The sequence below is a fragment of the Kryptolebias marmoratus genome, linkage group LG10 (assembly GCF_001649575.2).
Source record: "Kryptolebias marmoratus isolate JLee-2015 linkage group LG10, ASM164957v2, whole genome shotgun sequence".
NCBI classification, from domain to species: domain Eukaryota; kingdom Metazoa; phylum Chordata; class Actinopteri; order Cyprinodontiformes; family Rivulidae; genus Kryptolebias; species Kryptolebias marmoratus.
Genome location: NC_051439.1, coordinates 13829302 through 13843894, shown reverse-complemented (window position 1 = coordinate 13843894; position 14593 = coordinate 13829302). Strand labels below are relative to the sequence as shown.

The 14593-nt window shown below is 42.9% G+C and overlaps 1 protein-coding gene across 6 annotated transcripts in view; it reads left to right on the top strand.

Moving 5' to 3' along the window:
* The window catches only part of eml5 (EMAP like 5), a 31997-nt gene that overhangs the window by 9634 nt on the left and 7770 nt on the right, over window positions 1-14593 (top strand). For 4 of the 6 annotated variants that reach the window (XM_017415725.1, XM_017415717.2, XM_017415734.2 and 1 more), the window contains 22 exons: window positions 2044-2229; window positions 2799-2934; window positions 3162-3185; window positions 3945-4146; window positions 4664-4801; window positions 4916-5172; window positions 5260-5472; window positions 5563-5730; window positions 7184-7290; window positions 7371-7489; window positions 7582-7768; window positions 8027-8132; window positions 8519-8612; window positions 9476-9576; window positions 9672-9865; window positions 11098-11209; window positions 11329-11456; window positions 12420-12561; window positions 12651-12803; window positions 13507-13638; window positions 13748-13836; window positions 14373-14549. In XM_017415725.1, the coding sequence (XP_017271214.1) occupies window positions 2044-2229; window positions 2799-2934; window positions 3162-3185; window positions 3945-4146; window positions 4664-4801; window positions 4916-5172; window positions 5260-5472; window positions 5563-5730; window positions 7184-7290; window positions 7371-7489; window positions 7582-7768; window positions 8027-8132; window positions 8519-8612; window positions 9476-9576; window positions 9672-9865; window positions 11098-11209; window positions 11329-11456; window positions 12420-12561; window positions 12651-12803; window positions 13507-13638; window positions 13748-13836; window positions 14373-14549 (3165 nt within the window). The remainder of the gene's footprint in view (window positions 1-2043; window positions 2230-2798; window positions 2935-3161; window positions 3186-3944; window positions 4147-4663; window positions 4802-4915; window positions 5173-5259; window positions 5473-5562; window positions 5731-7183; window positions 7291-7370; window positions 7490-7581; window positions 7769-8026; window positions 8133-8518; window positions 8613-9475; window positions 9577-9671; window positions 9866-11097; window positions 11210-11328; window positions 11457-12419; window positions 12562-12650; window positions 12804-13506; window positions 13639-13747; window positions 13837-14372; window positions 14550-14593) is intronic. The other 2 variants (XM_017415742.2, XM_017415750.2) reach the window with 2 other exon arrangements.

Below are 14593 nucleotides of genomic sequence, written 5' to 3'. Positions count from 1 at the left end.
AATACACACATCCAGCGAAGGTTTTGTGTAAATCTTAAATCTTTTGCTTAATAGCACAGTTTTGGAAGCATTTGATTGTTTCTGTTCACACAGTTTTAGTTTGTGACCCACAGTAGTGTCTTGTTCTGTTCACTTACTTCCTGTTTTGTTTTTGGTACATCCTGTCTTGTCACACCTGGTTTTTGTTTGCTAAATGCCTCTCGGCTGACTTGTATTGTTAGTTTCCCTCAGTTTACATTCAGTTCTGTTCTCTTTGTGGTCTGCCAGATCTTTTTTTTGACGAGCCTGTCTGATGCTTCTTTATGTCAGTTGTCGCCTAGTTTAGTTGATCCTGCTGCTTCTGCGTCCTTCTGGCCTTCAACATTTCCACAATGAACTGTGCGACACGTAATGCACTCATAAAACAAATGTCAAAAAAACGGAGCAGGGTGGGTGGCAGAGATGAGCGAGAGTGAGCATATCGTCCCACAGCAACGTGACTCCCAGTTCAAATCCCATTTCTGTGTGGAGGTGCCATGTTCCTTTCGTGCCTGCAGTTGTTTTCTCCAGCTTCTCCAGGTGTATGCATGTTTGGTTATGTTACAATTGCTTATTACCAATCTGTACAAATTTGTTTCACAGCAAAACCTCACTGTTTTTTCTCACTAGTTGCTCAAAACGTTTATGGTTCAGTGCTTGTACCTCAATAGAGTACATCTGAAGTGACACTCCTTTAAAACTGTTTCTGTATTTTGATGGTTTAGCGTGTAATGGCACCAAGAAATCATGTTTTAAGGCCACCCTGCCAAAAGATTTGCAGAGGATGTTTAAGAATATTAGTTATGACTTTCAGAGAACGCAGATCGGTTAACCTAGATTTGATTTTTACCTATCTGTGTTATCACTCCATCTGCCTTGCTCTCCTGGCATAATCGTAAACCCCTCCAGCATCCGGTATTCTACAATATGGGAGCAAAGGGATTATTCAGTTCTCATGCCTCTGTGCCTTATCAGTTATAGGCAAGGTGGGCTGTGCAGTCACGCTGCATTCATCCCCACTGCTTCTGCACTAGGCTACGCCACAAACCTTCCTCAAATCCGCTTCTATCTTCATGTTCTCCTGGATAACACACCCACCATCTTATCTTACTTACTTAACCCTAAGCACTGACCCTGTATAAATGCTCAAACACCCAAATATTCTCTCAAATTTGAATGAAGGTCTGTGATTTTGGTAAGTTCTGCTCTGTCGAATTGTTCAGAAGCCTTTAGATGTTTGAAGGCAGGGCCGTATCTGAGCCGGTGATGCCTGTCTCAGATAATCGATCCCTTCTGTTAGCACGCAGCAGCTTTATCAGTCAAGACGATAGGTGTTAGAGAGGGTTTGACCGGCCGCTGCTGCTAAAGAGCTCATTTGTCCGTTTCATTCTTTCTTTTGAGCCACTGCAAAACCACTCTTTTGATATAGAAACAACACATCGGCATTAAAATATAATGAACCAGCTGTCAATTTATGTGGAAGGAAATTCTCCTGCATGTAAATCAGGACAAGTGTCTTTTTTTTGCCACTTTAACGTGCCCATGTCTGTGTTTTAGTATCTGAAGCGCCTTGCCTTTGCTTTATCCCTGTGATCTCATCTCCATGCAGACAGAGAGTCTTTCTTTCATTCTTTTCTCCTGCTTTGGATAGATTTAGCCTTCAGATGAGGCCGTGTTCATGCATCCTAATGTTCCTGTTCATAAATAATGAGCCTGCGTGGACGTGTGTTTGAGTTAGTGCATGCTGATCAGGTGGTTGCAGCTCTGACCCCCCCCCCAGCAGGAGCTCTGAGTATCACATGGAGATGCTGTCATGTTGTCTTTCAAGGTCCTTGTGTGTTGTTGGAATGTGTGTGTGTTTGTGTATGTGTGTGTGTGTGTGTGTCAAACCACGCGTGACCCGATGATTCACTACTCCGCTGTTTCCAAATACTGCATAATTATCAGTTTGATCTTTCAGGACGGGATTACACAGGGGGATTATTAGCCAAAGCACTCTTTTGCCCTCTCTGTTCGTGTTTGCAGTTTTGGAGCTTATGCGGTAATGCTCTCACACCCAAGCGTGGCGTTTTTGGCAAAACGGGGGATCTCCAAACCATCCTCTGCCTCGCCTGCGCCAAGGACGAGGTCACGTATTCAGGTGCCTTGAATGGTGACATCTATGTCTGGAAAGGGGTCAACCTGATGAGGTCCATTCAAGGAGCTCATGGGGTACGTTTGAACCATCCTTGTGTGCTCTTTTGCTCGCCCAGATGTTGCGCCCTCTCCGACTCTCACATATATGGAAACGGTGCAGCAAATCTAACTGGGCTTGAAGCTACACATGTTGGCTTCATTTGATTCTGCTCAGTAGAGAAGGATCAGCTCTTTGCTCCACAGGATTAAATGATATCTATGGGATCAACAGCTGGGTGAGGGGGTAGGCAAATGGGGGAGGGGATAATAGCTATAGTACATTTTCATTCCTGATTTTTGTTTCTCCACATGCCACACTGGGGCTTTAACAAGGGGCCTCTTTATGTGTACTGCATTTGTAAGACAAATCATTAAAGCGTTTTCTCTCACAATAATAATAAATTTAAAAAAAAAACTCTCTTTAATTTGTTCTTATCTTGAGGCCCCAGTAGCAGGTTTGTAATTGTTTAAAGCCTTGTTTAACAAATGGTTGGCTGAGCAGCAGCACTCTGCGGGTTGTAGCTGGGACTGCTTCTGTCGTTGCTCATTTACTGTGCAGATCTTCACTGACGGCCTGTCATTTTTTTTTTTTTTTTTTTCCCCAGTCAGGGATTTTCAGCATGAATGCCTGTGAGGAGGGCTTCGCTACTGGGGGACGGGACGGCTGCGTTCGGCTGTGGGATCTCAACTTCAAACCAATTACTGTCATCGATCTCAGGGAAACAGACCAAGGATATAAAGGTGATGTCAAACTGCTTTCTTTTTCTTTTAATGGGGGGCACAGAGAAGCTGCAAGTCAAACTGTGTTCTCCTGAGTTTCTGCAAGAATCTCATAAATCTATTGCAAACAATCACTACTGGATGAAAAAAAAGTCATTCTTTCTACCCTTTCTGTTCAGTTTACTAACATTTTCCTTCTTGTTTTCTGTTTCTCTCATCTTCTTTACTTGTAATCTTGGATCTAACAGTAGCTAGGGGTGAAAATAGCCGAGGTGGGTAATGTGATTGCGGGCGGAGGTTATCAGCCATTTCAGTCTGTTTGTAGCAGTCCACACATTGTTCTGCTCTTCCTCTTGTTGTTAGTAAGTCCAAGCTCTGTTGCAGTTTTGCACCATATGCAGATGTTGTCTTCATCTACAGTCTTGTGCAAAAGGTGAACGAAAAGCTTTATTTTTATCTAGTTTCATTTAAGTGAACGGAGCAGGGGGAAATAAAATAAACATTTAGCACAGCAGCTCTTTAGGTGTACATTTGAAGCCATTTAGCAGGTGGGTTGCATCATTAAGAACTTTCTATATTTCTTCTGTGTATTCAGTCTGTATCACCGTCTCTCGTCTCTTCATGCACTGATTTCATGATGCTGAAATCAGAAATCCGTTGCAAGACTTCATGTTCTTTTTGTGACTGTAGAAAGTTCTGACTGAATGTTTGAGGTTCTTCTAAATTTACTGTTGAATTTATCCCACGATATCGAAGAATCCAAACATCCAAAATGGCTAAGACTTTTGCACAGCGCTGTATGTAAATAGCACATGCATTTTGCATCTTACTCTTGCTGTATTACACAGATTCTGTTGCCAATTGGCTTGAAAACGTGCCATTGTTCTGTACAAATCTCTGTCCTAGCCTAAAGATGGCTGTTATCACTTCATGTCTCTATTATCCTTGTTATGTATCTTATGACGATAAAAGCAGCAAGTGTTTGTTGTGATTTTGTCTGATCTGCAGTGTGTTGTGTGTGATTTGGTTAGGGCTGTCGGTGCGCAGCGTGTGCTGGCGGGGAGATCACATCCTGGTGGGCACGCAGGACAGCGAGATCTTCGAGGTGGTGGTTCACGACCGCAACAAGCCCTTCCTTATCATGCAGGGTCACTGTGAGGGCGAGCTGTGGGCGCTGGCTGTGCATCCCACTAAACCTCTGGCCATGACAGGAAGTGACGACCGCTCAGTCAGGTAAGGCTTCGGCTTCAGGACGAGCAGTACTCACAGCGCATGTTTTAATACCTCAGCTGTACAATTAAAAATAAAACAAAACTTGGTCTTCTAGAACTTATTTACTAATGCTATTTAAACAGCTAATAGTAGCAGAACAGTAGCTAAATGCAGCATAATGACTGAAGAGATTTCAGTGAGGAAAATATTTGTGCATAAAGTTCAATATTTAGAAAATTATAAAAGTTACAAAATCTAAAAGCACGCATCTCCTGAATGAGCTGAACGTTTTGATATATGAATAGCTAAAATAACACAAAGTATGCAGACGTATTTGGATTTAAAGAAATGTACGGAAAAATAAAAGACAAGAAAACAATAAATCTAAGTGCAGAATCAGCATTCACACAATAATATGCTGAAATAAAGTGTGAGAAACCAGAACCAATATTGCCCCTTTTATTGCCCCTGCTGACAGTTTTGCAGCAGTCTGGCTCTGTAATTCCATAACCGCTTCTTGTTTTCTCTGCTTCTGCAGGATTTGGAGCCTTATAGATCATGCACTGATAGCTCGCTGCAACATGGAGGAGCCGATCCGCTGTGCAGCTGTGAGCACTGATGGTATTCATCTGGCGCTGGGAATGAAGGATGGCTCGTTCACCGTTCTGAGAGTCAGGTGGGTTGTGCAATCTCAAAGCAAATAAAAATGGTGATCCTAAGTAAATGCCCGGTGAAATAAAGGTCCCTGTTATTTGTCATCAGTTTAATCAATTTTTTTGCCTCGCTCCAGGGATATGACGGAGGTGGTCCACATAAAGGACAGGAAAGAGGCCATTCACGAGCTCAAGTACTCCCCTGATGGGGCCCATTTGGCTGTTGGCTCCAATGAAAACTCAGTGGACATCTACGGCGTGGTGCAGAGGTACAAGAAAGTGGGCGAGTGCATCGGCTCCAACAGCTTCATCACACACATGGACTGGTCCACGGACAGCAAACACCTTCAGACCAACGACGGCAGCGGCAGACGCCTCTTCTACAGGATGCCAAGTAAGCGCTGCTCTGCTAGCTGCAGCTCCTTGGGTTGGAAATTAAAAAGAGAGGCCTTGTGAGGTAAACTGTGTGTCTTTTGTTGAGGTGGAAAGGAGGTGACCAACAAGGAGGAGCTGAAGCTGGTGCAGTGGGCTTCGTGGACGTGTGTGTTGGGCCCCGAGGTTAATGGCATCTGGCCCAAATACTCGGATATCAACGACATCAACTCTGTGGACGCCAACTTTAACAATCAAGTCTTAGTGACCGCTGATGACTATGGATTGGTCAAACTGATGCGATATCCGTGCATAAGAAAGGGTAAAAAAGTAACATTTTTAAACAAAAACTAAGCACTGACATTTTTTATTAAATGCACTGTTTAGCTGATCTTTTCCTTTTTGATTTCAGGCGCAAAATTTAAAAAGTATTTAGGCCACTCGGCTCACATCACTAACGTTAGATGGTCACATGATTATCAGTGGGTCATAACTATCGGCGGTGCGGATCACTCGGTGTTCCAGTGGAAGTTTATTCCTGAGAGAAAGTCCAAAGAGGCTCTTCATATAGCGCCACAAGGTGAGATCACTTTCCTGCACTTACTTCTGATCGATGCTTTTAGCCACATTGCAGAGTTAAACTGTAACGTTGCCTCACCTCGCTGGTATTACTTAACAAAATCCAATATCAAATTAAGCCACAGTAATTGGGAGTTTTGATTTCTGCTCAAATTAGTGAAAGATTGTGTTCAGCAAAAGTCATCAAAAAATTACATTTCTCATTTGTTGCACACCCAAATGTGTTAATTGCTTTATTATCAGTGCAACAATGATTATATGTCACATTCATTTAATTCACGCTAATAATGTAAGCTTTCATTTTTGACTTCTTATTACTTCTCGTAACAGAACATCTTTACTTTGAAGAAATAACGTGCAGTTAGCACCCTGAAACTCTTAATTTTCTCTTAAGTAAAAAGGAATTCAATCAGCATTTCCTGCTTTAACTGTGACTGAAATATAACAATTTATCAAGAATGCCAAGATTTCTTATTGCTTCTGCAACTTTTTGCCATTTAAGCCACTTATTTATTTTTTTCAAACAAATCAGCTTTTGAAAACTGAATTTTTTGTGAGTTTTTTTTTAATTTAAAAAGATTGAAGGCTTAATTATGGTGTTTTAATACACTCTGCTTATTTTGTCATTTGTGTACTAAATCGCTTCACAGTATGATGTAATATTTTAATATTTGTTTCATTTACTACAATGTGAGACAAGTGGGTCATTAAATTTGGCAAATTAACATTTGAGAAAAAAAAAGATCAATTTCAACTTTGTGTCTTCATTTATTCCAGAAATAATATTTTTCGTGATATTAAAGCCTTTTTTCTTCCGAATCATCAGGATAAACTTGACAGGAACCATTTCAACAAAAAAACAGAAAGTATGATTACATTTTTATTACCTATAAGAGCTTTTCTGACCTCCGTGCCCTGTTACGTAACACGTTCTTGATCTAGACAGAGCCAGATTTCTCCGCCCTCCTACTGTTTAAACAAACTATCGTTTCCATAAAGTGCTGCAAAGGAAAAGCCATCACTTTAATTAAGACAAATCCAGTAAAAGCGAATGAAGCTCGAAAAAAAGTATAATTGAATTGTTGTTCTCAAGTCATGTTTTTCTAGAAACAGAGCGCAGCTGCGCTTTAAGAAATTACACCACATGCTAACCGCCCTTCCTTTTAATTTTCCTAATGGACCCTGTGAGTCGTCGCCCTAAGCTGCTAGCTCTGCTTATTGCCTCGTCTTGGCACGGCATTACTGTGCTGCTTCAGCATTTCTGTGCTCTTGTCTTGACTGTTGTCACTGTGAGGCCTGGCAGCCTAATAAACAGGAGATGTCATGGTATTATTCCGATCCTCACTCCCACTGTGACTGGACACCGCGGTTTTCTAACTGTGCACACGCAGGAGTGTTTGTCTGATTACGAGGCAGGGGTGCTGTGATGTAACCTTGTTTCTGTGTGCATGCAGAGACCTTGGCAGACTCTAACAGCGAAGAATCAGACTCGGATCAGTCAGACGTGCCCGAGATGGACTCGGAAATCGAGCAGGAGACACAGCTAACGTATCGGCGGCAGGTTTGCGACGGAATCGAACGCAGAATCTGGGAGCTCACGTGTGTTTTTTCTTTAGTAAGCAATGAAATGTGCTTTCGCAGGTTTACAAAGAAGATCTACCTCAGCTCAAAGAGCAGTGCAAAGAGAAACATCGAGCCACAGCCATGAAAAAGAAAGACCGAGCACCAGGGAATGGTATTAAGCTGCACTTCATTCATGGGTATGATTAAAAAGATTTTGTTTTTCAATTTCAAGCCATGCCAGTAGTGTATTCATTTTAAACATTGCATTTTTATTTCATTTCCTTTGCAGCTACAGGGGCTACGACTGCAGAAGCAACCTGTTCTACACCCAAACAGGGGAGATTGTCTACCATGTAGCTGCTGTGGGGGTTGTGTACAACAGACAACAAAATACTCAGCGATTCTACATGGGTCACGATGATGACATCCTCTGTCTGGCTATCCATCCACTGAAGGATTATGTAGCAACAGGCCAGGTAGCTGCCAAAATCTGAGGTTTATGGTGTCAGAAAAATGCTTTAGTTGAGCTTTTGTGTCGTTTCATTATAGCTGAAAGGCAAAATGTCTAAAAATGTCTCTTCATGTGTTTGTGATGATGGCTGTCACAACCAACTAACTTTAGAAAACACAAAAAGGGCTACAGTTCAGGCAATTTTACAGATACATAGCATGATCTTAGTTTAAAACTCTTACCGGCTCGTCCTTTAACTTTTATCTATGTTTTGCCCATCCAGGTTGGCAGAGACTCCCCAGTCCACATATGGGATACAGAAACGTTAAAACCCATGTCCGTGTTGAAGGGGTTCCACCAGCTTGGGGTGTGCGCTCTGGACTTTTCAGGTAACATCCTCCGTTTTTCTCTTTTCAGGGTGCAGTTTGTAAACTGCTCAAGACAGAAAATATCCTCAAACATGCGGCTTTTAAAAGCTATAAAAACTCACATCAGACATAGAAGAATTAAATAGGTTTGCTAAACAACTGACTAATCCTGAAAGTCTATTTCTGCTGTCCTGAAGTCACGGTGGTTTGACAGCATCAAGGTGAAGCCCGTCTCACTGTCGTTAATTATAGCCAGATGGAGGCACGGCGCTGATCTTTGTGTCAAAGTCACTGAATCAGCTGCCGCAGATCAAACCGACTTGGATGCTTTTATGTCGCTAATAAGGGCCAAACTTCCCTGACTGGCTTTCTCTTTGCTGTGCTTAATGATTTTTTTCCCTGCACAGCGGATGGCAAGCGGCTGGCCTCGGTCGGCCTGGATGACAATCACACCATTGTGCTGTGGGACTGGAGGAAGGGGGAGAAGCTGTCCGCCATGCGGTTGGTATAATGTAGTTATATTACAATGTTGACACTGCGGGCCGGCCTTGCAGCACGCAGCAGCTGCCGCCCCCACATCTGTGCAGCTTTGACAAACCTCCCTATTAATTCTGCCGTTTAAATATGGACATTTGTAGATGAGAACTAAATTGGAGCAGCTTTTCTGTTGAAAGCTAATTAAAACGAGATGTAAAAATAAAAGGGAATTGCTTTCTATAACAAGGTTGCTCTTCGGCAATACCAGACCTCTTCCTGTGTCAGGATGGTTACAGAAGGAGTTTGCCCCAGGGCTTTGGGTGTAAATCCATATTTAAAGAGCATAACTTTAAGTTACCTGAAGGATAAATCTGAGCTCCTTGACATGCCAGATTTTATTTTTATAAGGAAACACGTTAGGTAAAAATGGGTCCTTTTCTAAACAGATTGCAACTACAAGTAACTGAAATAATTAGAATTTGCAAGGTGAGAGTTTAAACAAATCTGGAGATCAGAAAGTCTGTGACGCACTGACTTCCTGTCCCACTAAATGTGTGAAACACGCTTGCATGTATTGTTTACACTGGATCTAAACAATACATGCTACCAGATATAGGATACACTCACCAGGATTGTACACTTGATGCAGCTGGATTCATTTACCAGACCTGAATTATGAATTTCTTCAAAAGCCTGATGAGTGGGAATATAATGAAATGTAGAGATATAGGAATAAATGGCTCAGATGGAGACAAAACAAGCCAAAGTTAACATAAGAAAGTGTAACATAATAGAAAAAAAATTGACTATATATTGTAGGACATAAAAATGTACTGTTTTCATGTTTATTATAGTCTGTATGCTGTGATGTTTGGCTTGTTTTCCAGAGGAAGCAAAGACAAGATATTTGTTGTCAAAACAAACCCCTACCTGCCTGACAAGCTCATCACTGCTGGTGTGAAACACATGAAGTTTTGGCATAAAGCTGGTGAGGCTTCTGCTTCTCTGCTTGCTGACTTAGACTCTAACAAGCAAAACTCTGGTTTAGAGATGACACGTCTCAGTTGTCTGCTGCTCTTTCAGGCGGTGGTCTAATTGGACGCAAGGGGAACATGGGGAAGACTGAGACGATGATGTGTGCCGTGTACGGCTGGTCAGAGGAGATGGTGTTTTCAGGCACCTGCACGGGGGATATTTGCATCTGGAGAGACATGTTCCTGATGAAGACTGTCAAAGCTCATGACGGCCCTGTTTTCAGCATGCACGCTCTTGAAAAAGTACGCCACAGAGCCAGAGGAAGTATTTTTACATTTAAATACAAATATACTTAGCACAAAAAGTAAGGAAATTTATTTTTAGTTGATCTTTTTTTGTTGCAACAATGCTCCTTGGCAATAAACGTTATACTGTTGGAAAGCCTGTTTATTTTCCCATAAATGGTGACACATTTGTCAGGAAAAATGCATTTGTGGGTTGAGCGGCAGAGTTGAGTATGTGGGTTGTGCACATAAAAAAAAAAAATCTTGTCAAATCTTCTGTGCCAGCGCTAAACAGCTTGTTCTGCTACTGACTCTTGTTTGGTGTCATTTAATGGATTGGATAATTGAAGCCCGGAGAAACAAGACATATTGGACATTTTAAAAATGTATTCATTTAACAAACAGGGGCCTCAGTAGCATGTGGAAGAACCATACACAGGCACCACAGTTTGGCACCTAGTCCTTACCAGCTCGGTCACGCACAGATGTGGGATAACATCTTATTCTTCAGCCGGTATTTGTCGCAAATCGACTAATGTGGTTATGTTGGTCACTCTGGAACGAACAGCACACCCACAGGTGTTTAGTGGGGCTTTGGTCAGGACTGTAGGCGGGCCATTTCATCCTCTCCAGCCCCAAACTTCAAGAGGTAGTCTTTGATAAACCCCGCTCTGCGGAGGTGTTGTCATCATGGAGGATAGAGTTCAGTCCCAGATTGTGGAGATATGGGATTACAACTGGTAGCTCACAGGTGATGACAATCAGGTGCCAATCACGCACCTGACTGTCATCACCTGCAGTACCAGAGGCTCAAAACATGAGTCAGCAGCAGAATAAGCTGTTTGGCATTGGCACAGAAGATTTGGCGTTTTTTTCATGGGCGAAACCCACAGATTCAACTTATAAATGTGTTTTCCTTACAGATGTGGCGCCATTTAAGTGGAAATAAACAGGCTTTCCAATAACATAAGATTTATTGCCAAGAAGCATTGTTGCAACAAAGAAAAAACTGACCAACAAATTTCCTTTTGTTTTGTGCTATGTTTATAATTAGTCCTTAAGGGTTTTTAACCAGTTACTTTAATAGTAATGCGTGACTCAGACTTGATTCTATTAGGATCAGTCTGTATGCTTTTCAGATTGGCTTTCTATATTTAGCAGAAGTAGGGTATTACATTTACTCTGACAGTGGCATGTGCAAACAGACTGGCACAATTACAGCTTAAAATGTGACATTTCTCCCCCTGCAGGGATTTGTGACGGGTGGAAAGGATGGTATCGTCGCTCTTTGGGATGACACCTTCGAGAGATGCCTCAAGACCTACGCTATCAAAAGAGCAGTCCTAGCTCCTGGCTCTAAAGGTAAAAAGGTCACGTTCGCGTGTTCCATTTACATAATACACCGAGTTTAATGTAAAGCCATTTAAAACATTCAGTGCTTTTAGCTCAAATTATAATTCTGTAACTCGTCAAATCTGCAGGGCTGCTGTTAGAGGACAATCCGTCCATACGTGCCATTTCCCTCGGCCACGGCCACATCCTCGTGGGCACGAAGAACGGCGAAATCTTGGAGGTGGACAAGAGCGGCCCCATCACTCTCCTCGTCCAGGTGGGAGGAAGAAAACACGTGTCACATCTAATAACACATCACATCAGGCTCAGCGACTGCGTCACTTGTCAGACAGAGTTCTTACAATGGTGCTTGTTTCTCTCTGAGCGGGATGAGCTGCAGGAAGAGGCTTTAATTTGACAGCAGTAGCAGGTGTGAAAGTCTTCCAGGTTTGGGAGCTGAATTTGCGCTGAATTTGACACTTGCAGGAGCCTGTGTGAACCCTCTTTCTTTGGTGGTGTGTGTGTGTATTAATATATAAGAGGCATGTTACTGAAGATTACATCAGGCTTTGAATGCCCTTGCTGTGTGTTGCTTAACCAAAGAACCTTTTTTTTTAGTGTGGTGAATAAATGAATAAATAAATATGAGTGAATAAATGAAAGCCATCTGATCTATAACCTCACAATATGCTATCAAGATGTGAGAAATATTTAAACTGACTGCTTTGTAGGTCAGTCAGAGGTTATCGATGCGTGCTTGTATCACTAACGGGCTATAACGTGTGCAAATGAGCTCAGATGCACAGAGATGGTGTTCTTAAATGTTGAGGAATTACTACTAATCAACAAAGAAATTATTAATTTAGGTAAGTGCTCCTGGAGTTTCTTCCAGCTCCCTTAACTGTGGGCAGACACAACGAAAGTGATTGATTGCCTTTTAGATGCAATTGATCAATTTATAAGGGACAAGAACCAAAAGGCTGTTCTAAGAATGGGTCTATAGCTGACTAAGGAGAAACACTCCATCTGTACACTTTGCACAAGTTGAAAATTGAACCCTATTAATAGTAAAGACAGCACGGTAAGTAAAAGGTTATGAGAGGATGCATAATTGGGTGTTTGCTACAGGTTACTGCAGCTGCCGTTTAACCTTTTAGCACCCTGTTTTTCTTCATCACCTCTTTTCGGTTGACTTTAGCAACTGCGAATTAAATATTTATGCTCATGAATGTGTCTGCAGGGTCATATGGAGGGCGAAGTGTGGGGCCTGGCCACTCATCCTCATCTCCCTCTCTGTGCCACCGTCAGCGATGACAAAACCCTGCGCATATGGGACCTCTCACCCAGCCACTGCATGCTGGCTGTACGCAAACTCAGGAAAGGTTCGTCACAGTTGAAACACAAAAGGATGAGTGTGTGTTTTCTGGCAAGATGGTTTCCAGGGCCTTAGCAGACATCGTGTCCTCCACAGGCGGCCGCTGCTGCTGCTTCTCCCCGGATGGGAAAGCCTTAGCGGTGGGGCTGAATGACGGCAGTTTTCTCATCGTGAACGCAGACACCCTGGAGGACCTGGTGTCCTTCCACCACCGCAAGGACATCATCTCCGATATCCGATTCTCTCCAGGTCTGTGGTTCACCTACGCAACTCTTTACCAGTTGAAAAACGCCTCTGTGACGTAAATGGGCTTCTTTAATCTCTTCAAAGCAACTGGGTTTGCAGCATGTAGAGGAGGCTGAGCTGAATATTAGCAGGTATACATGCTTCCATCCCGCTGTGAGGCGGGGAGAGTTCGCTTCAGGCCTGACCCAAATTAATAGGCTTCTTTAATAAGGCCAGACAGAGAAGCAGCGAGAGGGGAATGAGAAACAGTGAGGGGCTGATAAAGGGAGAACAAGAAACTAAACTCTGTTTAGTCTGGACAGTTAATCTTCAGAGCAAGGGATCCTGTTTCTCCGTGGGTTCCTGAGAGCACGCATCTACAAGTTAAAGTCTCAGTACTGAAAAGGAGCTTTCAGTGTCGTTAAAAAGATAGTTACGTTTGTCTCTTTCTTAAAGTCTACGTTTCTGCTCTGTTTTGAATTCACATAAGCAATTACAAATATTAATTCTTCACTCAAAACCACAACTGTGGTCAAAACTTGAAGTCAAGGACCCCTTTTTTTTGCTGTCATGTTTAAGCTGCAATTTTAAAAAAAAATTAATCTATATGTTATTGATATGCTTTCTAAATGAAAATCTAGTTCTTGTGTCGGCTGATAGGGGCTAAACTCATTGTATAACAACCCTGTGAGGCTAACTGTCAGTCTATCATCTCTTGTTGGCTCAGGAGCTGGGAAGTACCTTGCAGTCGCCTCAGGAGACAGTTTTGTGGACATTTACAACGTAATGAGCAGCAAACGGGTGGGAGTGTGCAAAGGATGCCTCAATTACATCACCCATCTGGATTGGGACAAAAGAGGTAAATTTGATTCCTTAAGTGGTGTTATTTTTATTGCTTCGTTGAACAGGCGATAAAATCCTAATTACTCGCTGCCAAACCGAAACCCACTGGGCTCTTTAATTCACAGGAAAACTTCTCCAAGTTAACACAGCGGCCAAAGAGCAGTTCTTTTTCGAGGCACCTCGTGGCAAGAGGCAGACCATCCCGGCTACGGAGGTAAGCAGGCAAAGAAGGCGCAGGAGCAGCCGCGGTTCTTGAGCCGCCGGCCCACATTCCCCTCCCTGGGGCCAGCCGAGACTCAGGGAAGGGCAATGAAGCATTAACACGGCCCACTTTTCACCAGCATCGGTCTAATTCGGGCAGTGGAAGTGGGATAGTGTTTGTGATGGCTTTAATGCATCCAGACATTCGGGCACCCTGCGAGGCACACAGCGGAGGGGAGCGTTTTACAAAGTAGGTGTCAGGGATGATGGATGCTGTTAGGTCATGTCTCAGTGGAGAATGACACGTCGTCCTCTGGCATTAATCTTTCCCTCACATTCTTTACACTGACCTCCTGTGTGCTCGATCACACAGGGCTATTTGACCATCTGAGACCAGCTGATATGGTCCTAATTTAACTATTTTATTTTATTTTTATAACAAACAGACACACAGACACACTCATACACGCGTGGGCAAAGACATTACCGCTCTGCCTTGGCCTTTTGGCGGTGGGCGATAACAAGCCTTTGCTTGCTGACTTGTTTCAGGTGGAGAAGATTGACTGGAGCACTTGGACCTGTGTCCTGGGGCCGTCTGTTGAAGGCGTTTGGCCTGTGATCACTGAGGTCACTGAGGTGACCTCTGCCTGCCTTAGTAACGACAGGAGGGTGCTAGCAACAGGAGATGATTTAGGATACATCAAGCTCTTTAGATATCCTGTGAAGGTAGGGTACCGTTTATCATAAAGTGTGTCATACTGTTAGAACAG